This window comes from Cervus elaphus, chromosome 31 (genome assembly GCF_910594005.1).
Source record: "Cervus elaphus chromosome 31, mCerEla1.1, whole genome shotgun sequence".
NCBI classification, from domain to species: Eukaryota; Metazoa; Chordata; class Mammalia; order Artiodactyla; family Cervidae; genus Cervus; species Cervus elaphus.
This window is the reverse complement of record NC_057845.1, coordinates 35845642-35872026: the sequence shown is the minus strand read 5'-3', so window position 1 is coordinate 35872026 and position 26385 is coordinate 35845642. Positions and strand designations below refer to the sequence as shown.

The 26385-nt window shown below is 36.3% G+C and overlaps 1 protein-coding gene across 3 annotated transcripts in view; it reads right to left on the bottom strand.

Annotated features, from left to right (window-relative positions):
- ZNF654 (zinc finger protein 654) overlaps window positions 1–26385 on the bottom strand; it is an 88576-nt gene that overhangs the window by 27499 nt on the left and 34692 nt on the right. For all 3 annotated transcript variants that reach the window (XM_043892836.1, XM_043892835.1, XM_043892837.1), the window contains one exon: window positions 7822–7903. In XM_043892836.1, coding sequence (XP_043748771.1) covers window positions 7822–7903 — 82 coding nt within the window. Of the gene's footprint in view, window positions 1–7821; window positions 7904–26385 lie in introns of those variants that run through there.

Sequence of the window (26385 nt, the reverse complement as noted above, 5' to 3'; positions counted from 1 at the left end):
CACACAGAGAAAGGCTTTAGTGTAGTCAATGAAGCATAAGTAGATGTTTTTTGGGAATTCTCTTGTTTTTTCTATGATTCAACGGATGTTGGCAATTTGATCTCTGGTTCCTCTGCCTTTTCTAAATCCAACTTATACATCTGGAATTTCTCAGTTCACGTACTGTTGAAGCCTTGCTTGGAATTATATTTAAAAACCTTTTAACCAGAGCTACAAAGGTCGTTTTGAATACCAAGATGAGAAATTTGCCAAATCATTTGGGAAATTTATTCCATGTAGTCTAGGGAGGGGACATGATCCAGGTTTTGAGAAGGTTTTAGTGAAATGTCAGTAGTTCTAAACATATTCCTATTAGCTAAAATAATAAAATCTGGGAGACACACTGGTCTTATGAAGACGATGAATATATACTCTCACTTCTTTCTGTGTGTGTGTCAGTTGCTCAGTCGTGTCCGACTCTTTGTGACCCCATGCACTGTAGCCTACCAGGCTCCTCTGTTCATGGAATTCTCCAGGCAAGAATATTGGAGTGGGTTGCCATTCCCTTCTCCAGGGCATCTTCCTAAACCAGGGATCGAACCCTGGTCTCCTGCACTGCAGGCAGATGCTTTACCATCTGAGCCACCAGGGAAGCCCCTCTAACTTCTTGGGGGAGATCAATCAACACTTGCCCTAGTAAAACAGGGTGGACATAACAAGCTATTTAAACTCCTCTCTTGTGGCTGGTTCTTTTACTTCTGATTATTTTTTGCTCTTCAAGATGCTATTGCAGTAAGATAGCCTTGGGCCTCCTCCTGTTTGGGAGTTTTTGTCCCCTATTTCCTCCACCTCCTTTCCCTACTCACACAAAGAAGGTCAAACAGATGGAAAAATAGGGTGGAGTACCAAGAAAAAAAAAATCTTAACTAAGGCCAACTTCTATGCTCAGTCGCTCAGTTGTGTCAGACTCTTTATAATCCTGTGGACTGTAGCCAGCGAGGCTCGTCTGTCCGTGTGATTCTCCACACAAGAATACTAGAGTGGGCTGCTGTTTCCTCCTCCAGGGGACCTTCCTGACCCTGGCATGAAACCCTGCATCTCGACAGAGCTCTAGCCGTAATGCTTTTAGATTACAGGCTGGGATTTTGTTGACTACTCCAGGGTCAATCTCTTCCCCCTCCCCAAATTAAACAATTGAACAAAAATCTATATAACATTTATTTTTCTCTTGATTAATAAAATGACACATGATCTTGACTTAAAAAGAAACAAATTAGGGAGATACACATAAAAACCAATAAATCTACCATTACTGGGCATCGTTCAATTCAGTTCAGTTCAATTGTTCAGTTGTGTCCAACTCTTTACAATCCAATGGACTGCAGCATGCCAGGCTTCTCTGTCCATCACCAACTCCCGAGCTTGCTCAAACTCATGTCCATTGAGTTGGTGATGCCATCCAACTGTCTCATCCTCTGTTTTTACCTTCTCCTCCTGCCTTCAATCTTTCTCAGGACCAGGGTCTTTTCCAATGAGTTGGCTCTTGGCATCAGCTGGCCAAAGTACTGGAGCTTCAGTTTCAGCATCAGTCCTTCCAAAGAATATTCAGGACGTGTTTCCTTTAGGACTGACTAGTTGGATCTCCTCGCAGTCCAAGGGACTCTCAAGAGTCTTCTCCAACACTACAGTTCAAAAGCATCAATTCTTTGGCACTAGCTTTATGGTCCACCTCTCACATCCCTATATGACTACTGGAAAAACCACAGCTTTGACTACATGGACCTTTGTTGGTAAAGTAATGTCTCTGCTTTTGGGCCTCATTAGTACTTGGATATTCCAAAGATCTTTAAAACTCTTGTGTCTAGAATGGAACTTACCTTCATTCTAGATCCTCCTCTTCCCCATAGGATCAATGCTCAGTTAGTGAATAGCACTACTCTACGTGGTTATTTCAAAGAAGGAAACGGCAACCCATTCCATTATTCTTGCCTGGAGAATCCCATGGACAGAGAAGCCTGGTGGGCTATGGTCCACAGGGTTGCAAAGAGTTGGACAGGACTGAAGTCACTTAGCACATACATCGTTACTTCAGCTTAAATGCCCAAGAATATACTTGATTCCTCCTTCCTTTCCTTACTTCCATCCAATCAGTACTATAATCTGAGATCTTAGTTGTTGATTATTGTGTGTGTACTTTTATTTAAAACTTATAGTTTCTTTTTTCAGAATCATTTCTGATATTAATAGGATTTTCATAACAACATATTAACAATAAGTGTGCTTACTTTTACTTATTTCTTCAGATCAGTCCTATTTTTTTTTTTCCTGTAACCACTCTGTGTAAATTCTTTACTTTGATCACTTCTAAATCAGCTGGTTTCTTTCTTTTGTTTTCCTGATAAGAGATGTAGCTGGTTTGTCTTCTAAGTATCTGGACTATTTATTTCTGTTGCCCTCTCTCATAAACTATAGGGCTTGGCATCTGTATTATTAAATAATATTTTCTCCCTTTAAAAACTCCAGATATTATTTGTTCTGGCATTTGTTACAATGAAGAAGTTCACTGCAGACCTGATTTTATTCCTTTGTGAGAATCCTAGTTTTTCTATGAGCCCTGCATCTGTAGGAGCTTTTTTTATCCTAAAATCAAAGACTGTAATAAGATATGGCTGTATGTAACTATGAATTGAAAATTAATTTTTAAAAATTATTTACTTCACTGGTTTGGTTTTTCTTAGAGCTAATCTGCTGTTGATAGCCTTCACTATACTTTTAATTTAGTGGTTTCCTCTCCATACAGTATTTTACTTCCATACATTCTTGAGGTTGTCCTTTCTTTTAAATTTCACTTCAGTTTCATGGAAGATACTTGAGACTCAACCACAGCAAGAACATAACTGATCCTTAAAACAAACAAACAAACAAACAAAAACCACCTTTTATCTTACCCTGTAACTGATGGTAATTCATGTTATATAGTCTCATTATTCATCTCTGCCTCCAGTATTTACAACAAAGAGCTGTTTTACTAATGGATAAAGAAGTCTCTGCCAAATTTTTCAAGTCCAAAGAGAAGGTAAAAGTTCCTAAGTATGATTTGTTAAGAGTAATGGCCTGTGAGGCAGTAAATCATAAGGAAGCTACAGCTGGACCTGTACAGCTGAGCTATTCAGAAAACTCTCTTGCCTCTGGGTATTGGGACAGGCTGCATTTAGTTTGGGTCATACCATCATTCTCTCAATGAAAGGAATGCTCTCATGCAGAGCCATACATGCCATTTTTAATGTAGGTTTAACAGTCACATCACAATCTCTGTTCTGTTGGTTCTGCTGCACACCTAGGGTATTTTCAGGAAGCACCAACCAGAATGAGACTGGCCACATACCAAAGGCCCCACTATTTGCTATCTCCTCTGGCCTCTACTGTCACAAGCTGGTGGGGAGAGCCACGTATTACTGGATAGCACTGGACAGTTCCTCTCTTTTATCTCCGTCTCTCATTTCCCTATTTGATCACATTCAGTCAATCAACTGCCTATTTTATAGCATTCACAAGGAATTTTTTTCCAAATTTTACATTATTTTTGTCATTTCATTGGGAGTCTATTTAATTAAAATAACGGATTTTGGAGACCAAGTGTATGAATTCAATTACAAGCCTATGGAAAGCTCACCAACGAACAGATTAAAAATAATAATAATGAAGTTGGTGCATCACACGAGAAATGTGTCATCTTCTTATGTTGACGTAAAGAATAATTACCAGAAGCCAAGTACCAAGAAAGCAAGCTTTTAGGAGCCAGCACAGATCCTCCTCAACTTACATGGGGGTTAAGGCCCAATAAACCACTGTAAGATGAAAATACCGTAAGTCAAAAATGCATTTAATACATCTAACCTCCCAAACATCATAGCTTAGCCAAGCCTGCCTTAAAAATGCTCAGAACACTTATACTGGGCTTGTAGTTGGGAAAAGTCATCTATCACAAAGCCTATTTTATAGTAAAATGTAATGAATACCTCATGTAATTTATTGATTATATTGAAAGTGAAAAACAGAATGGTTGTCTGGGTACAGAATGGTTTTAAGTGTACTGGTTGTCTACTCTCATCATGGCATGGCCAAATGGAGCTACTGGGAGCTGCTGCCGCTGCCCAGCATCATCAGCACCATATTTCAAAATGTGAAATACACTTTCTACTGAATGGTATGCTTTCACACCATCGTAAAGCTGAAAAATCCTAAGCTGAACCACTGTAAGTTGGGGACAATCTGTATATGGAACATCTTGCTCTAAGAATGAAGTTTCCTCTTGGAATAAAGCACAGAGAAAAATATAGTCAATGGATAAGAAGAATAAGTAATTTCTACCTAAACAACTCAAGGTTTAGGAAATCTGAAATTCACAGAAGAAAAGAATGAGTTTAAGAGGTAGGTTTTGATTTCATCGCGAAAAACAGAAATCCGAATAAAATGACTTAATGAGTTCACATACTTCACCAGACAGGCTATAGGCCTCTCTTAGGCCTTAAACCTGGTCATTTTTTTAAAGAACAATGCCAAACGAAGGACCCTATGCAGCAAATACAATTACTGTTCCCACTTTACAAACAATGAAACTGACACCGAAATTATGTAACTCGCCCAAGATGACAGAGCAGCAAATCGGGAAATGGGAAGGAAGTGGGTGGGGAAGAGAATGAACAATTAACTCACATCTGCCAAGAATGTTAGAACCTTGCTAATTCAAAGTGTGATCTAGGGATCAGCACCATCAGTATCACCTCAGAGCTTGTTAGAAATGCAGATTCTCAGGTCCCAAACCAGAACTACTGAATCGTTAACTTGGATTTTACTGAAATTTCCATGTGATCTTTATGTACACTGAAGTATGAGCAGCACTGTGTTTGTCCTACTTCTTGTAGAGAAGAAAGAGCATGATCTTAGCTGGTATGAATCTGTATGAAAGATGGATAGAAATGTACCACTTGGGAACTAGGGCTTGCAATAGTAGAAAGTACTAAAAAAAAAAATTCAAAAGGGGACATTGGGTTTATCATTGGATTATCAAAGGTTGGTCTACAGCCTGGAGAATTCACAAGCTTACAAATGTGAGGTTTTAAAAAAGTATACACGATGGACTACATGTTGGCCTTTCTTGAGTCCCTTAGGGCACATGGCTGGGGAAGCACCAGCAACAGTGGTTCAGTTAGAAAATGAAGACTATTCTACAGATAAAGCTAAAATGGAAACAAAAGTTGAAATTTCTCCAAAGAGGCAGGAATTAGAGGCTTAGGAAAATTTAGAGTAGGAATCGGCCACAATATCACAAGTAGCAGAAATGCAGGGGTTGAAAACAAACAGGAGAAGGGGTGGGTTTTAGAATTTGTTAAGGAAATAGAAAACAGTGCAAACCTATCGAGGTTGAGGAACTCTCTCTATTGAGGAATTAATTATTTAGATAACTGAATGGAAACTCTGTTGACAAAGCGAAAAAAGGATATACCCTTCACAAATATTATGATTTCACACATTTAAAACAGAAGTCAAATACTGTCTCTCATCAACTCTAAAAACACTTCAGTATTTCCCACTGAAGTCATTTGTCACTTTCTAAAATACTTGCAATTTACAAAGGTTTGACTTCCTGTCTTTCTGTCTCTAAACTAGAATTAAAGTCCACAATAGCAAGACTTTTCTGGTTTTGCTTATTATGGTTTTTTTACAGCACTTAGTGCATAGCACACAGTGGGACCTAAATAAATATTTACTGAAGCAAAAATTCAAGAACAGATTGCTAAGGACACAAGTGTCAAAGGAAAAATGGAATGGAAAATTATTTTAAAATACCTGAATATAGACTCTAGCTAGAATGCAATTTCCATGAGAACAGGCGTTTTTACCTCTTTTGCTGAATGTAAGGATGGATACAATAGAAAGTTCAATATAATGTAACTGATTCTAAGGTGTGTTTTTTTCATATTTTTATAACACTGAAATCAGATTGTTTTACAATACTATCTGAATCCATGTCAGCCTGGTAATGGTTATGATGTAGTTGTCATTCTGAATGCAAGGACATTAAAGACAGCATGAAACCTTGCCAAACGGTTTACTGGTGATGGTATAGGTAACATTTAGGATAATTAATCTAACTTAATACCCCTGAAGCAGGAGTCAAAAGGTGACTAGTTAAACAGGAACTTATTTTAAGTCGTTTTAAGCTTTTAAAAACCCAGTACAAATGACTTTTAGTTCTTTTATTAATTATTTTAGGAAATGCTACATCACCAACACTTTCGATGCCACTGAACACAAAATAGTGTAGAAAAACAGACACTGATGACTGGAGAGGAAAAGCAATTCTAGAGTCAGATTCTGAGTGTGAAGAAGTTTTAGATATACCTTAGCCAATTAAGTTTGCTTATAGTTTTCCTATTTTAGGACTTCCCTGATAGCTCAGTTGGTAAAGAATCTGCCTGCAATGCAGGAGACCCCGGTTCGGTTCCTGGGTCGCGAAGACCTGCTGGAGAAGGGATAGGCCACCCACTCCAGTATTCTTGGGCTTCCCTTGTGCCTCAGCTGGGAAAGAATCCACCTGCAATGCGGGACACCTGGGTTTGATTCCTGGGTTGGGAAGATCCTCTGGAGAAGGGAAAGGCTACCCACTCCAGCATCCTGGCCTGGAGAATTCCATGGACTATATGTCAAAGGGGTCGCAAAGAGTCGGACACAACTGAGCGACTTTCACTTCACTTCCTATTTTATGTATGTACCAGAATGATCAATCATAAAAATCTGTTTTAACTCAATCTAAAACTCTTTAAGTAAACATGAAGTAAAAACTATAGGGAAGAGAAAGCACTGCACAACTTCTCTGTGACTCTGATGATTTCCTTCCTCAAAGTAGAATGCAATATGTTGTCTGAACAATTATACCCCTAGGGGGAGCTCAAAGTCCATCTTCCTTTATGTGTGTGTGCTCAGTCACTCAGTTGTGTCCAACTCTGCAACCCCATGGGCTGTATGTAGCCCACCAGGCTTCTCTGACCATTGGATTTCCCAGGCAAGAATACTGGAGTGGCTTGCCATTTCCTTCTCCAGGGGATCTTCCCAATTCAGGGATCAAACCTGTGTCTCCTGCATTAGCAGGAGGATTCTTTACCAGTGCGCCACCTGGGAAGCCCCACATCTTCCTTTATTCCACCCCCAAAAAGGGCAATGAGACACTGCCTGTGTAGTAAGCCACAGTACTATATACTGCTTTCCAACAAAATGGTAAAAAAAACATATGATCTTGTATCTACAGGTGACATCTTAGATCTTTAGTCATCCCCTTCTAGATTTACTCTTCATTCATAGAGTGTATGCAAAAACAAAAAGAAAAAAAACCTGCCTCCTCTCTTGGGAAGGCTATTAAGGAAATAGATGAGAAAATCAGAAAATAGCCAAGGGAAAAAGTGGCATGGGGACAGACAGCCTGCTTCTAGTCTAAGCAAAAAGACTGCTTTTTCTATGGCTAAGTTCTGCATGGGGTTTTGCAATGAAAGCCTTTAGCAATAAAAAGCATGCTAGCAATAAAAGGATGTGCTTGGGAAGCTACAGGGGGTGGTGGCAGCAGGCTCCAGTCTAGCAAATAAGGAATTAAAATCTAATGTATAAACTGCTTAGAAATACAGCTAAAAGTTACCTTTAAGAACTTTCTTTTCTGCCAGTATAACAGAATCTTAAGCATTGCCATGTTAGGAAATCTAGAAGCTTATAATCAATATACTATTTTCAGGGGGAGCATAAGGGCCTGTTTCAAAGGTATATTAAAATGAAGTTAATAAACTGTTTTACCTGGAAAGATCCAAGAATATCCTTTAAGGGTTCTTCATAAAATTCATCTCTTCCAAAGAACAGCAGCAACTCAAAGAAACTCCTAGAAAGAATAAGTGAATGGATTGATTTTTTTTGCCCCAATTTAAAAGATTGTCAAGAAATAACAGTTACATAATACCAGATATTTAGCTTTAAAATAGTTGGCTTTGAAAAACTGTATTAATCATTTGAAGTGAGGTGACGTTAAAGTCACTCAGTCGCGTACGAGTCTTTGCAACCCCATGGACTACACATAGTCCATGGAATTCTCCAGGCCAGAATACTGGAGTGGGTAGCTTTTCCCTTCTGTAGGGGATCTTCCCAACCCAGGGATTGAACCCAGGTCTCTCCCGCACTGCAGGCGGATTCTTTACCAGTTGAGCTACAAGGGAAGCCCATTAATCATTTAGGATTCATGTTATGTTTTTGGTAAAATTATAATAAAAAGAAATATCAGTTCATTTCAGTCGCTCAGTCGTGTCCGACTCTTTGTGACCCTATGAACCGCAGCACGCCAGGCCTCCCTGTCCATCACCAACTCCTGGAGTCCACCCAAACACATGTCCATTGAGTCAGTGATGCCATCCAACCATCTCATCCTCTGTCGTCCCCCTTCTCCTCCTGCCCTCAATCTTTCCCAGCATCAGGGTCTTTTCAAATGAGTCAGCTCTTCTGAAGTTCTATATCAATACAATTACTTGAGTCTAGTAATAGGAGTAGTGTTAGTCACTCAATCGTGTCCAATTCTCTGTGACCCCATGGACTGCAGCCTGCCAGGATCCTCTCTAGGCAAGAATACTGGAGTGGGTTGTCATTCCCTTCGCCAGAGGATCTTCCCAACCCAGGGATCAAACTCAGGTCTCCTGTTTTGCAACCACGGGGAAAAAAATGCAGTGATATACCAGGTCGCAAAAATATGGCTACATATATCGAAATGATTAAAAAATCATAGTCCCACTTGACCCCAGTACAACAGACCCCAGAGAAAATGCAAAATCTAATTTTTTTTTTTCAGAGGGATATAGTGGTTAGTCGCTCAGTCATGTCTGACTCTGCAACTCCATGGATTGTAGCCTTCCAGGCTCCTCTGTCCATGGATTCTTCAGACAAGAATCCTGGAGTGGGTTGTCATTTCCTTCTCCAGGGGCTCTTCCCCAACCCAGGGGTTAAACCCAGGTCTCCTGCATCACACATGGACTCTTTGCCATATAAGCCACTAGGGAAGCCAGTGGGATATAAGGGGTGGGTAAAACTGACACAAAATATAAAATATATACACAAAAAAAGTTAGAGTCACAATGAAACTCTCAGTCAACATTTGTATTACAACAAAATCACCAATTCTATAGCTAAAAAGTAACACACCAGTCCTCAAATCCTAGGCCGATCTTGATTATCCCATTTATGATAAACTGTCCGAACTCTGTGAGTCCTCCTTTTTAAATGAGTTATTTGGAAAATACTGTTACTAAGTACTTTATGTGCCTTTAACAATTCATGAGTTCACACAGGAAGAAATATGACTTATTTCCTAATCATGAGCATGGAAAACTATTAAAAATTATTTAATATTTAGTAATCCTAAAATAGCACAAGTGACAAAACCCTATTTTTTTTTTAAATTTTATCATTCTAGAAGACTCAATTAGGAATACCTGAATATTTTTTAAACACTTTTGGCTCCCCTTTTTGAGGCATAATTGTCACACAATAATAAATTAGTTTCAGGTGTACAACACAGTGATTCAACATTTGTACATGTGAAGTGATCACAATAAGTTTAATTAACATCTATAACCACACATAGTTACAATTATTTTCTTCTGAAAGAACTTTTAAGATCTACTCTCTTAGCAGCTCTCAAGTATACAATACAGTGTTATTAACTGTGGTCACCATGCTGTGTAATCACATCCCTATGATTTCTTTTGTAACTGAAGTTTGTACCTTTTGACTCTCTTCGCCCATTATGCCTAACCCTCACTGTCCACCTCTGGCAACCACTAATCTGCTTGTATCTATGAGCTTGTTATTTGGGGGTTTTCTTGTTTCTTTTGGCTTAAAATATTCAACATATAGGTGAGCTCATGCAGTCTTTATCTGACTTATTTCACTGAGCAAAATACCCTTCAGGTTCATTCGTGTTGTCACAAATGGCAATACTGCAGTTTTTAATGGCTGAATACTATTTATTGTGTGTGTATATATACACACACATATATATACACATACCACATCTATTTTATCCACTAATCCACTGATGGACACTTAGGCTGTCCATATATTGACTACTATGAACAATGCTGCAATAAACAATTGGTGCATATATCTTTTTGAATTATTTTCTTTGGATAAATACCCAAGTATTATTATTATGCTGGATTGTATAACAGTTCCATTTTTAATTTCCCAAGGAACCTCCAGAATGCACCAATCTACATTCCCACTAACAGTGTACAAAGGTTCCCTTTTCTCCAGTTCCTTGCCAATGTGTGTTATTTTCTTTTTATTTTTGCCTTTATTCAAAGTAAATTGTAATAAAGACAATTTTTAATGCAAATGAAGAATGTAACAGAATTTTTTAATTATATAAAAGACCTAGATATTACACAATAGTTACAAAGACCTTTCTAAATATAGCATAGTAACCATATTCCATAAATTGCTATATTTATTTATAAATTTGACTACTTATTAGTTTTAAATGTCAACAGAACAAAACCACATAAAAGCAGTCAAAAACAAAATAATACACTAAGAATCTTTGCTGATTTCCTTAATTAAAAAGCTTATACAATTTTTTTTTAACAACCTAGTAGAAAACTAGGAAGAAGACTACAGAAAAGAAATTCAAGTGGATTTTTTTCAAATATGAAAAGATTCCCTACTGTAACTAAGTGAAATTATTAAGATGAAATTTCATCTTTCCTATCAAATTTACAAAAATAAAAACATTGAAATATCATATGATGGCTCTGAAGTACAGAAATAGGCTCTGATATCTAGTTGGGGGGCTTATAAGTGGCACTACTTCATTTAAAGACAGCACAGTAATTGTCAAAGTTTAAAATGCACATATACCATTACACTTACCATTTCCAGTTAAAAGAATTTAATCCTCCAGATAATACACAAGTTCAGAAACATACATATATATGGATATGTATCCACAGATGGTTTGTAGTAGTAAAAGAATGGAAACATACTCAATGTCTACCACAGGGGACTGGGTAAATTAATTATAATATGTCCATAAAATGAAATATAAACATTAATGAGAATATTAGTGAGAATATGTCTACATCTGTATGAACAGATAAGGGGAAAAAATTCCAGGATATACTGTTAAGCAAAGATGGAGAAATCTATTCATTACATCATTACTGGTGCAAAGCAAAGGAGCGCATAAAGGACACATGTATACCAGTGCAAAATACCAGACTACCAGTGATAGCAACAAACTGGTAAAAAACAATTGCCTTACAAAGGGGAAGCAGAAACTAGAGGTCAGGGATGAAAAGGAGAATTATTTTTCATTATCAACCATTAAGCATTTATTTTACCATCAATAAGTCAGTATAAAATAGCACCATCAATGTATTTCTGGAGTCTTCTCTATCCCTATTAATAAAGCATTAATTCACATCTGTCTCATCTTTAAATTTCTAACAGACCCTATCTCTTGTCTTGCTATTGCACTTTACCATGTTCAACATAGCTGCCATTGTTATCTTCCTGAAACACAGAATGATCTAATTACTTAAACTTACCAATTGCTGTGTAGATTGTATCATCTAAAACAAAGACCTCCAGCTGACACATTTGTTTTATATATGGATAAAGTATTATTTTAAAATATTTTAGTCAGTTTCCAATGTTTAAAAACTGATATTTCAGATTAAATATAGATTTCTCTGAGCTCTTAAACACGGAAACCCCTTTATCTCCCCACAGCAAAATAAGCTGAGCAGGTATTACCTTTAGTCAGGGCGTGGACTTTTTTCCAATTTGCCAGTTTCCATCTACCTCCCATTTCCTCAACACACTGCCTACTTGACTTATTACTTATATTCCTTTCCTATTCTATTTAGGTATTTGAGACCACTGATGAAGAGAAGGAAATTCAAATTCCTTATTTTGACATAACAACCTTTATGTCTGACCCAAAACTACTTTTATACACATACCTGTTACCAAATTCCATGCACACGAATTGCAGCATTTCCTACACATCTTAAAACTACTGTGTGCATAAAGCTGTTTGGATCTTTTGCTTCCTCAGACCTATTTATAAGATTTTACCTAGGAACTTAGCCTAACAACTCCCTGCCTTCTCTCCAGACAATTATATAGGTGATTCATCTGTACTATCAAAGTAGTGTACTTTGCATACATATCTATTATAACATGGTGAAACAAGGAAATGGTAAATTTGCACTAGGTATAATGAGGTAGAAACTGCATCATTACATTGAGTAGATGGTTCTAATTAGTAGAGCACTTATTTTATTGAAGGAGGGAGAGATACAAGGTTTTTAGTAGACATAAAATATGTTACAGCAGTTAATTTAGAGATGAGTGTGCAGATTTATATGACCTGGTAGATAATCAAAAAAAATATGCAGAATTATGGTGTATTATGTGAACATGAAAGGGGAGCCAACTTTACAAGAGATCTGTATATCCCTACCAGCTACTTCAATAACAAGGCCCATTGTAATGACATTATAATGAGAAAAACCACATGAAAAACAAATAAAGAGTTGTTGTTTAGTCGCTAAGACTCTTTTGTGACCCCATGGACTGTAGCCCACCAGGCTCCTCTGTCCCTGGCAAGAGTACTGCAGTGGGTTACCATTTTCTTCTCTAGTAGATAATGATGTAACAACACAGGTGTGTGTGTGTGTGTGTACACACGGGTGTGTGACAGCACGTGTGTGTGTGTGTGTGTGTGTGTGTGTGTGTGTTAGTCACTCAGTCGTGTCTGACTCTATGACCCCATGGACTGTACCTTGTCAGGCTCCTCTGTCCATGGAATTCTCCAGACAAGAATACTGGAATAGGTTGCCATGCCCTTTTCCAGGGGATATTTCCAACCCAGCGATCAAACCCAGGTCTCCCGCATTGCAGGCAGATTCTTTACCATCTAAGCCATCAGGGAAGCCCTAGAACAAGGTAGGACTCCCCAAAATATGCAGCAGTCTAGAGCAGAGCTAGCAAACTACTGTTTTTATTTCTTAATGCATGAGACAAGAACACTTAAATTTAAAATTTTAAATTGTTAAAAACCAAAAACAAAGGGGGGGAGGGGACAAGAGAATAGCATTTCCTAACAGGTAAAAATTACATGAAATTTAAATATCATTGTCAGTAGGTACATGATTGTTCCAACAGAGCCACATCCATATATTTACATATTTACTATGGCTGCTTTCACACCAGATAAAAAAACTGAGTAGCCACAACTAGCCCTTCCTAGTTAAGCCTGAAAAGACGTGCTCTCTGGCCCTCACTCGGCCGGGGTCTAGAGCCGACACTGGGCTTCCCTCTCAGCGCCACTGTTTCCTTTGTATGTGACCCTGGGCGAGTCACTTAGCATCTCCGTGTCTCAGTTTCTTTATTTATAAAACAGGAACAATAATAATAGCTTGTAAAGCACTTAAAACGATCCCTGGTAGTGCTATATAGGCGCTCGCTAATAATAATACAGAACTATCTTTATTATTAATGTTGCCATCAAAGTTTCCTTCAACAAGCTAAGAGAAAACCTAAAGTCTTCATGAGATTTTCCCAGCTGTGCATATGTCAGTTTTGTTGAAATATAAGACACCAATTTCTCCTTACTTATACTATGAAGATTTTGAAGATATCTAACAAAATTAATCAAAATGTTTTTCTTCAGAAATGTATTATTGTATAATGTAATATTGGAAATGTTGAATGTGTTTCATACAATGCTTAATATTTGGATAAACTATATATTTAGAATAATGCTTAATATGTAATGGTCTATACATAAGCCAGTTATAAATAGTACTGGTCCTAATTATAGGTTACCTACAGTTCATTCAACTAAACTGAAATAATTATTCAAAATAGAAATACCTAAATAAGGTTATTTATATAAAAACAAATTATATGCAGTGGGATGAGTATATTATAGATGGCATGCCTTTTGAATAAAAAAAATTATACCTTTTATAGTCATTTTTACTTTTATCAAACAGTATATTCCTATTAGCTATGTAAGCTTAAATAACTAGAATACCACTAGAGTCCCAATTTATGAAACTATATTCTGGCCTTAGAATTCAGATATTTTCACGTATACTACAAGTGGTAATAAGGTACTTCCTAAAATACACAGGCACACAATAATAGACTGTTTGGTAATTATGACCACAATTACTTTTCCTTTCTGGGTCTGTGAAGCAGATTAAGTAATTTTCACAATGAAATACAAGAATGTGGATTTGTGCACTTACGTACCACAGGAAAATTCCACTAAATTATGATGCTTAACTACCCAAATACAAGAAATCCACTTACCAATTTAAGCCAAATAAAATTAAGTCTATTCTACATGAATTAAATAAGAATAGAACAGAATGTTATGAACTCTCAATTTTTAACAATTTTTTCAATAATAATCCTAAATCTTTGATCATATAGATATTTCAACTTAAATGCTACTTAAGCTTAACAAAGAGCATTTAGTCATACTCAACCATTCAAATGTATTTATCTTCAAAACAATTTCTTCAGTAATGTCTTTACTGAGGGGAAAAAAGTCTGTAATTTTTTTTCAAATATATACAGATAAAGAAACTGTACATTATTTTTTCTAAATTATGAATCACTACCTTTGGTGATTCACCCTCTGAAAATAAGTAAAATGCTGGCTAAAACAGCTGGCTTCTCCCTTGACTAAAAGTTAAAACAGTTACACTAATATGCTCCTCCCACCAGTTTCCCCACATTTCCAAGCCTGTAAGGAAAACTGCCTGGTTGCACACTGAATTACACAGGAAAGGGGGAAAAAAACTGATTTTAAAATCCTCTCATATAGGTTTTCACCTGAATTCATATTTGTACATGGTCCAAAAATTCTCAGGCCAAGACTTTAGCTAAGACTGGTCCTGTGCTAGCAGTATCTCCAGGTCTCTGGCTGAAACAAATGTAAATCCTTTCTAAATATCCACTTCAAACCCAGGCTTCAATTTTTACAAATAAATTTATTCTAAGAACATACAAATTCACAATTTGAAAATATTGTAGTATTTGTAAATATTAGTAATAATGATGATGTCAGTAAAAATCATAGCCTATATAAGGGAAGACAACACCATAAGCAAGAAGCAAAAGAAAATCCACAAAGACTTTATATATTTAAACTAGATCTAGAATATAAAATGAGGATAATATAGTTTAAGGAATATTATTCAGTCACTAAGTCATGTCTGACTCTTTGCAACCCCATGGACTATAGCTGACCAGGCTCCTCTGTCCATGGGATTATACTGGAGTGAATTACCAGTTCCTACTCCACATTTAAGGAATAAAGAAATATTAAAAATTATTTAAAAAGATAATAGCAATCAAAAACTTATAGAAATAAAATCAACAAAATTAAAAGTCAATGAACACATTTAACTGCAGGTTAGACACAGCGGAAGAAAAAACCTAGTAAAACTAGTAAACTGAAAGATCTGTAAAAAAATAAAGTGCAATACAGAGAGACAAAGAAATGGAAAACACATGCAAGGGTTAAAGACATGAGGAATGGAGTGTACAATTCTAACATGACTAATCATACTTCCACAAAAAATAAAAAAAAAGAGAGAATGAAGCTAAGACAAAAACTAGGTAAGAATTTTTTATAACTGATAAAAGATACCAGATCTAGAAAGCCCAAGAAATTTCCATAATGATTAATCTATACCTACCTAATCACAGTACTTATAAAACACCAAAGAACAATGTATAAACAACCAGAAAAAAAATAAACTATTTAAAAGACATGGGAAATTAGATGCAAATTAGTAAAGTGCGTGTGTGCTCAGTTCTGTCCAACTCTTTTGCGCCCTCATGAAGTATAGCCCGCCAGGCTCCTCTGTCCACAGGACTAGCGGAATGGGGTGCCATCTCCTTCTCCAGGGGATCTTCTGGACCCAGGTATCAAACTAGCGACTCGCGTTTTCTGTGCCTCCTACATTGGCAGGTGGATTCTTTACTGCTTGAGCCATGAGGGAAGCAGATGCTAATTCAATAATGCAAATTGGTAAGCATATAATGACTAAAAAATTTGACAGCATAAAGCAATAATAATAATTTCATCTGGGCTTTTAAAAATCATAGTAAAATATATATAACATCAATAGCATTAAAACTGGAATAAGAAGTTTCAGTCTTTGTGTTCTAGTGCTCTTGAGCTGAAGGACAATAAAAAGCCTACAAAATACATACTTCAGTACTAAGTTCTCCTAATTTATATATTTGTATACCTGAAAGTAGAAAGTTGATTACAAAACTGAATATCCATGAAAACCATGAAATAGCATGAGCAATGAAAAGCAACTAGCCAATATGAAAACATTTTGAAATATTAAAACATTTGAAAGCCTTTATAATTGAACCAGCATTATACTGGCACATGAACAAAGAGCCTAATGAACTTTAATGGAAAATCCAAAAATAGGACAGTTGCATGTGAGAAGTGAATATGTGACAAAAGCAGCATCTCAATCAGGGAAAATGTTGACTTCATAGGATAGCCCAGTATTAAAAGACAAAATTGATTCATTCCAACTTCCAAACATAAGAAAAAATTCAAAATGGATCAAAAAGCTAAATATAAAAAATTAATACAAATATCAGAAATAATCACATACAACTTGGTTATAGAGAAATTTTTCTTAATTATGATTCAAAAGTCAGGAGTGGCATAAGAATACTGGTAAGATTTTCTGTCTGGCATCATACTTGTGCTACATCTTTTTATAGTTCACATCTTTCAGCTTTTGCTTCCCTGAAAACATCTTTACTTCTCCCTCAAGAATTAATAGTTGAAAGACTTGTTCCTGCAATACTAGAGATGTCACTTGACCATGTTCTGGCTTACATAGATTCTGAGATGTCTGATGTGGTATTCTAAATTAATGTCTTTTTTCTCTGGTGGCCTTCAAGATTTTTTCTGTGATTTTCTGAGTTTAAATGTGATGCATCCAGATGATCTAGGTGGCAGGCTGAGAGAGAATTTAAAATTATTCTGTTTGTTGTTCTTTGTTCTGAGATTTTTAGATCTATGGTTTAATGTCTTTCAGTATATTTGAAAAAATACACGGCTACTGTCTTGTATTTCTTCTGCCTCATTTTACTTCTCTTTCTGGGATTCTAACAGACTTATGTTATACAAGTTCATATTTTCTTAAAGTTCTTAGACCCTCTGTTCTATTTTCTTTTTTTTTCTCCTTGTCATTTAGTTTAGGTAATTTCTTTTGACCTACACTTGAATTCATTTATTCTTTCCTTAACTGTATTGTGCTAACTCTATGATGAGCCCATCAGAAGCATTCTTCATCTGTTACTATATTTTTTATTTCTAGCATTTCCATTTGAATCTTTCTTAAAGTGTCCTAGCTCTCTGTTGAAATTCTCTATATATTTCAACCATGTTATCCACTTTTACCACTAGATCTTTATATGTGAATTTGATTCTACAAACTGCTTTGTCCCTTGATAGTGCATTATTTTTTCTTTTTCATGTGTCCATAATTTTTGGCTGAAAGCTAGGCTTCATGATTATGAAAGTAAAGACAGATACTAATAAAGTTGGTGCCTGGAAAATGACATGCCTTTTCTTCTGCTAGCCTTTACTGTTGGGCATTGAAATAAATCTAGTCATGAGCTAAGTGGGCTTGTGTTATTGCTATCATGTGAGTTGTTGCTATCATGACCTTCAGTGCACCACTGGCTTAAGATTCCTCCACTGTCGTATTGTGTTGAAGGTGGAGCCTGGGTTGTCAGATAATATTTTAGGCTTTACATGAAGGTCTCTCTCACATTTTTATTTCCTCCCCCCTCCCCACTGCCACCAACCTCACATGTTTTTAAATACCATTACTTAAAAAAATATAGTATGTCTTAGCTTGGGAGCCATATTAAAAATGAAAACGGAAACAGCTATGGACAGCATTTGACCCCATGGGCCACAGTCTTCTGCCAACTCCTGAGGTGAAGAATAATCATCTTAAGCAGAGAAATGGAACACATAAGACCCAACTGAAACTTTTATAAATAAAAAAATACAATGTCTGAGATGGAAAATACATTGTATGGGATTAATGTCAGATTAAACTGCAGAAGACAGTGTCAGTAAAAACAAGATACAGCATTATTAAAACAAAACACACACAAAGACTGAAAAAAAATGAACAGAACAGTCAGTAATATGTGAGTCAACTGTGGATTTCCTTCAAGTGGTGTCTTTTAAGAAAACATAATGGTCGTTTCTAAAAAAATTCTCAAAGGAATTTTACAAATTTGGGAAAAAGTACAAACGCAAATTTCCAAGAAGCTTAAGAGTAAGAAATGTGAGAGAAACTACTGTGTAAAATTACAATCAAATTTCTTAAAACCAGTAATAAACTTCAAAATACACCAATAGGAAAATGAAAAGATAAGCCACAGCATAGGGAAAAGTATTTACAAATCATATATCTGATAAAGAATGTATAACTAGTATAAAGAACTCTTAAAACTCAATAAAGTAAACAATCCAATTTAAAAATTGGCAAAAGATTGGAATAGACGTTTTACTAAAGAAGATAAGCATAGAAGATAGATACATGAAAAGATCTACCATCAACAGCACTGAGGAAATGCACCAAAACTGAGATACCACTATGCAACTACTAGAATAGCTATCATGAAAAAGACAAATAGTAAGTGTCAGTGAACATGCGGAGACACTGAAACCCTTATAGATAGCTGGTTAGAATTTTAAAGGTGTAGTCACTTTAGAAAGAGTTTGGCAGTTCTATGTTAAACATAAAGACTCTGCAACGCAGAAGACCTGGGTTCGATCCTTGGGTTGGTAAGATCCCCTGGAGAAGGGAATTCTGCCTGAGAATTCCTGGTGGGCTCCTCTGTCCGTGGAGTCGCAATGCATTGGACGACTTGAGTGAATAACACTATCATGAAAATAAAAGTCGCTCAGTTGTGTCTGACTCTTTGCGACCCCATGGACTATACAATCCATGGAATTCTCTAGGCCAGAATACTGGAGTGGGTAGCCTTTTCCCCTCTCCAGAGGATCTTCCCAACCCAGGGATCGAACCCAGGTCTTCCGCATTGTAGGTGGATTCTTTACCAGCTGAGCCACAAGGGAAGCCCAAGAATACTGGACTGTGTAGCCTGTCCCTTCTCCAGGGGATCTTCCTGACCCAAGAATCGAACCAGGGTCTCCTGAACTGCAGGCAGATTCTTTACCAACTGAGCTATCAGGGAAGCCCGCAACACTATCACAGAATATTGCAATCCCATTCCTAAATATCTAGTCAAAGAAAATAAAAACATTTGTCCACTTGTACACAAATGTTCATAGCCAAAAAACTGCAGTCCAAATATCCATCAATTACTAGATTTTAAAAACAAAATGTACTGTATCTATAAAATGGATTACTATCCAGCACAAAAATGAATGAGCTACTGATGTGCTAAAACATGAACTTCAAAAACATTATTCTAAATGAAAGCACTCATATGTAAAAGCCTACATGTTGTGACATATTGTTTACATGGAATGTCTAGGTATAGCAGCTGTAATATTAAGATAGAAAACAGATGTTCCTTGGGCTGGGGAGAGACTAAGGATTGTTTGAAAGTGTGCATGGGGGATATTTTAGGGGTGGAGAATCATAGTAATACTGGATTGTAGTAATGGCTGCACAGCTTTATAAATTTACTATAAATCATTTGCTATTGTTGTTTAGTCATTAACTCATATCTAACTCTTTTGAGACCCCATGGACTGTAGCCTGCCAGGCTCCTCTGTCTATAGGATTTCCCAGGTAAGAATACTGGAGTAGGCTGCCATTTCCTCTCCAGGGGATCTTCCCAACTCAGGGATTGATTAATAATACTTAAATTGCAAGAACTTAGTGGAAATTATGCCTCAATAAAGGTATAAAAGAGATAACTAGCAATGGGTAAGGAGTGTAGAGGTAGAGATAAAAGAAGGCTGATGATATACTCATAATTATTAAAACTGGTGATGGGGAGTTCATTATACTATTCCTTTTAATTCTGTGTAGGTTTGAAAATTGTCATCATCTTAAAAATTTATAAAATGCTGCATTAACAGAGATGTAGGGAAACAGGTCTCCTCTTATATAGCTAACAATATTGTAAATTGGCTCAATGTAAACAGAGAAAATTTGGCACTATCAAAATGATAAACCTAACATTCTCTGATCTAGCAATTCTACTCCCAGGATACCTGTACAATATGCAAAAAGTCCTTGAAATCCGATATTTCAGATTCAGGTCCAGATCACCGCAATAAGGCAAATATTGCAATGAAGCAAGACACATGAATTTATTTTTTTTGGTTTCCCAGTGCACATAAAATTTATGTTTACACTAGACTGTGTAGTCCATTAAGTGTGCAATAATATTATGCATAAAAATGCACATAGCTTAATTTAAAAATACTTTATTGCTAAAAAGTGCTAACCATCATGTGAGTCTTCAGTAAACTGTACCAGTAACATCAAAAATCACTGATTACAGATGATAATAACAAATATAATAATAATGAAAAAGTGTGAAACACTGTGAGAATTACCAAAATAAGGCAAAGAGACATGAAATGAGCAAATTCTGTTGAGCACTAACAGATCTGCTCAATGCAAGGGTGCAGAAACCTTCAGTCTGTAAAACAATAGTTACCTATGAATTAAGTAAAGCGAAATGCAACAAAACAAAATATGCCTGTATATATTCTTAGGGCCATTCATACATGGCAATTAATTAAGGGGTTGCTGATAAAGGGTTCTTGATAGCAATAGATTGGAACAAAATCTAAACACTCATTAACAGAGTACCAGTTAGTTAAATCCATAACATTTAAATACTCTATAGCCATTTTAATGACTGATGATAGTCCTTCTGTAACAGGAAAAGATATCCAAATGAAGAAAGGGTGCATACTATAGCACCTTTTGGCATTTTTGTTAAATGGAGGAAAAAGAAACATGATTTTTCTTTTTGATATATGCATAAAACATCTCTGGAAGGAAACCCAAGAGAATGACTACATTGATTGCCTATGGAAATGGAAACTAGAGGACATTTTCACTGTAAACAAAATTGAAGGATATAAACTGAACGATATCTCTTTGTGTGTTCACCATACTTCTTGAATTTTGAACCACGAACTTGTATTATACCACCTACTCAAAACTTAAAAAATGATACAAAGAAAATCTTAAAAATAGCCCCCCCAAAGGGCACATTATATACAGGGAAACAAAAATAAGGATGGCAGACTTTTCATTAGGAAAGAAAAAAATCACACAAGCCAGAAAACAATGGATAGACAGCTTTTAAAGTACTAAGGTAAAAAATCCTATCAACCAAATATAAAATCAGTGGAAATACCTTTCAAAACCAGAGGTCTTTGATCTCCGTGACAGTCAGCACACCACCACACCACAGTATCACATCTGTCTGAATGCTGACAACACTGTGATGACCCTACAGGATGAAAGCTTCACCCAGGGAAGATTTATAAAGGGTAGGAGGAGTTTGCCGCTGGAGAAGAAAAAAAATCTCTCCCTTCCTTGGTGTTTGAGGAGTCAGCTTGGGGTCCAGCAAACCCCACCCTGCCCCCAGTATCAAGTGACAGTCGCCTCTGCTCCAGTCTTCTCCGCCCTTCTTGGAAAAACGAAGACTGGCCCATTTTCAGAGGCATGACTTCCCTCCTCACTGTGTTGGCCTGAGGTGTTGGAACAGCATGTTATCTTTCAGTGACTTCCTACAGTGCAGGTTCCTCCCTCAAGGTTGGGAGGCAATAACCACCATCCCAGCACTTCTCAATACATTTTTATTACCTAAACTGAGGGAGGTAAAAACCCCAGACGTCTCTGTGCAGAAGGCAACTGCTTAATGATTAGGTTTGACCAAGGAGGCAGTGGTAGAAAATTGAAGGAGGAAGGGAGCAGTTAAGAGGTCTTTTACCCCTGCTCTTCTTCTGGGTCCTAGTTGGCAGTAATTATATCTCTTCCAAGGTCTCTCACAAAGATCAATACATCTTCCCCTCATCAACCATCTCGGGTCTCTGAGTTCTAGCATTCCATCTTTGTTCCTCTGTCCTTCTATTTCCAGGGAAACAGCAACTTAACTACTAGTTGCTAAGTCTAGGTTCCTCTTCTCCATGGTCTGTTCTCTCAGATCTTCCAACAACTATGAAACTGGTTCTATAAATTAAATTAAATTCCCTCTACTGAATTATCTAGCATGATTTACATTTCCCTAATTAGATATTAATTTAAATAACCTATAAATCTTACCTGTAACTTATAAACTTATCTTCACCTACTAAACCTATCTTTGGAGAAGAAAATGGCAACCCACTCCAGTATTCTTGCCTGAGAAATCCCATGGACAGAGGAGTCTGGCAGGCTACAGTCCATGGGATTACAAAAGAGTAGGACACGACTGAGCGACTAAACAATATAAACCTATCTTAATCAAAAAGAAGACAGGAGACAAAAATAAATTTACTTGTGATTATTCCCTATATCACCAGCAGGAAATTATATTCCATCCCCCCAGCTCCAAAATTAGAATGGAAAACTTTTTCAAAAGTCAATGGCTTAAGAAAAATATAACCAATAAGATACAGCCAAGATGAGTCACATATTTATTTTTATGAAATATTTTAAAAATATGAGTGTTGTCTTGGTGCTTTCATTCTGGAATTTTAAAATTCAGATACAATCTTACATATAACATTATATTAGTTTCAGGTATATAATATGATAATTCAATACCTGCATATATTACAAAATGATCACCACAACAGTCTAGCTTAACATCCGTCACCACATATAGCCACAATGTTTTTTCCCTATGGTAAGAACTTGTAAGATACACTCTCTTAGCATCTTACAAATTTATAATAAAATGTTAACTAGTCACCAAGCTATACATACATCCAGTGACCTGTTTATAACTGGAGTTTGTACCTCTTAACCATCTTCACCCATTTGGCCTATTCTCAACCCCCACCTATGGCAACCACCAATCTGTTCTCTACCTATGAGTTCAGTTTTGTTTTAGGTTCCACAACTGAAATCATTATGGTGTTAGGTGTCTGACTTATCTCACTTAGCTTAATACCCTCAAAGTCTATCCATATTGTCACAAATGGCAAAACTGCATTCTTTTTTATGGCTGATGAATTAGTGTTTATAGACATATGAATACACATACACATATATATCACATCTCTTTATCCTTTCCTGTACTGATGGACATTTAGGTTGCTTTCGTATCTTGGCTACTGCAAATAATACAGCAATGAACATAGGGATGGTGATATCTTTTTGAGCTAATATTTTTGTTTCTTTCATATTAATACCCAGAAATGGAATTGCTATACCATATGGTAGTTTTTTAACTTTTTGAGGTGCTTCCATAGCAGTGCTTTCAATACTGGTGGTACCAATCTATATTCCCCAAAACACTGCACAAGGATTCCCTTTTCTCCACATCCTTGCAATCTTATTACTTCTTCCTTTGATAACAGCCGCTCTAACAGATGTGAGGTGATATCTCACTGTGGTTTTGACTTGCATTTCCCTGATGATTAGTGATGTTGCACACATTTTCATATACCTGCTGGCCATCTTCATGTCTTCTTTGCAAAACTATCTATTCATATCCACCCATTTTGTTTAATCTGATTTTTCTTTTTCGCTGTTGAGTTGTATGTGTTCTTTATACTTTTATATTTTGCGTAAGAACCCCTTATCAGACATATAATTTGCAAATATTTTCTCTCATTCAATAAAGTTGCTTTTCATTTTATTGATGGTAACCTTTGCTGTGCAGTAACTTTTGTAGTTTGATATAGTCCCACATGCTGATTTTTCCTTTTGTTTCATTTGCTTTTGGTGTCAAGTCAAAAAAAAATTATCACTAAGAACAATGTCAAAAAACTTACCACTTGTGTTTTCTTCTAGGAGTTTGATAGTTTCAGGTTTTGCATTTGATTCTTTAATCCACTGTTGGTGGATTTTTGTGTATGGTCCAGTTTTATTCTTTTGATTTTGCCGTCCAGTTTTCCCAAAACCATTTACTAAAGAGAGTCTCCAATCCCCACTGTGTGTTCTTGGCTCCTGTGTTACAGATTAACTGACTGTGTGTGGTGGTTAACTCGGAGCTTTCTGTCCTGTTTGGTGACCTATACGTCTGCTCTCATGGCACTACCATGCTGTTTGGATTACTATAATTTTGTAACATGTAGTTGACCCTTGAACAACCCTTGAACTGCACAGGTCCACTTATACCTGGGTTTTTCTCCCCTAAATACACACTATAGTACTATACAATCTTTGGTTGGTTGAAATCTGTGGATGTGGAACTTCAAATGTAAGCACTGATGGTAACGTTACTTTTCACTGCACAGTGGATGGGAGAGTTGGTGCCCCTAACTTCCTCACTGTTCAAGGGTCAACTATAGTTTGAAGTTAGGAAGTATGGTGCCTTCAGCTTTTTCCTTCTCAAGTTGCCTTGCCTATTTGGGGTCTTTTGTGGTTCCATACAAATTTTAGGAATGGTTAGTTCTATTTCTGTCAAAATTTTAATGTATTGTTGCAACAATTAATGTATTATTGCTAATATTTGATTGAGGGTTTATACATCTATTTTCACTGGACATTGACCTGTAATTTGCTTTCATGATATCCTTGTCTGGTTTTGATACTAAGGTAATGTTGGCCTCATAAAATGAGTCTGGAAGTGTCCCTTTCTCTTCTATTTTTGGGTGAGTTTGAGAAAGATTTGTATTAATTGTTTGAATGTTTGGTAGAGTTTCCCAGTAAGGCTGTTTGGTCCTGAATTTTTGTTTGTTGAGAGGTTCTGAATTACTGATTCAATCTTACTAGTAACTGTACTGTTCAGATTTTCTATTTCTTCATGATTCACTCTTAGTAGGCACTATGTTTATAGGAATTTATCCATTTCTTCAGTTGTTCAATTTATTGGGGTATAATTCTTCATAGTACAGACAGCCCTCCATATCCATAGGTACAGCACACACAACACATCCATGAATTCAGTCTACCACATATGGAAAATATTGGAAGGGAAGGGAAATTCCAGAAGGTTCCAAAAAGCAAAACTTGAATTTGCTGAACAGCAGCAGTGATTCACATAGCTTTTACTCTGTATTTACAATGATCTACATAGCATTTACACTGTACTATATATTATAAGTAATCTAGAGATAATTGCAGATACCATGTTATTTTATATAAAGGACTTGAGCATCTGTGGATTTTGGTATCTCTGGGGAAATCCTGGAACCATGCCCCCACGGATGCAGTGAGACAACTATAGTCTCCGATGATCCTTTTCATTTCTGTGGAATTGGCTATAACAACTCCTCTTTCGTTTCTGACTTTGAGTCCTCTCTTTTTTTTTTCTTGGTGAGTCTAGTTGAAAGTTTGTCAATTTTATCTTCCCCAAGAACCAGCTCTTAGTTTCATTGATCTTTTTAGTTTCTATTTCATTTAGTTCCACTCATCTTTAGTTACATCTTCCCTTCTACTGATTTTGGGCTTCATTTGTTTGTTCTTATTCTGATTCCTAGGAATATAAAGTGAGGCAACACTTTTGAGATCTTTTTTTTTCCTTGATGTAAATATTTATTCCTATGAACTTTCCCCTGAGAACTCCTGCCATATACCGTAAGTTTTGATATACTGTATTTCTATTTTCACTTTTCTCAGTACTTTTTAATTTTTCTTTGACTTGTTCTTTGACTGTCAGTAGCATGTTGTTTAATTTCCACATATTTGTGAATTTTCCAATTTTCTTCTTGTAATTGATTTCTACTTTCATACCATTGTAGTTAGAAAAGATGCTTGATATGATTCCATTTTTCTAAATGTTTTAAGACTTGTTTTATGGACTAACATATGATCTATCTATCCTATGCATTTGAGAAGAATGTGTATTCTGTTGCTTTTAGACAGAATATTCTGTATGTCTGTTAAGTGTATCTGGTCTAAAGTGTCATTCAAAGCCAGTGCTTCCTTATTGATTTTGTCTGGATGATCCACCAATTAATTAAAGTCCTTTACTATTGTATTGCTTGCCTATTTCTCCCTTTAGGTATATTAATATGTGCTTTATGTATTTGGGTGCATCTGAGGGAATTTATGATTTCTGTATAAGGAGCAATGAGCAAAATTTTGTCAAATTTTCAACAACCAAAGATGCATTTCTTATTTGTTTTTTGTTTTTTCTTCT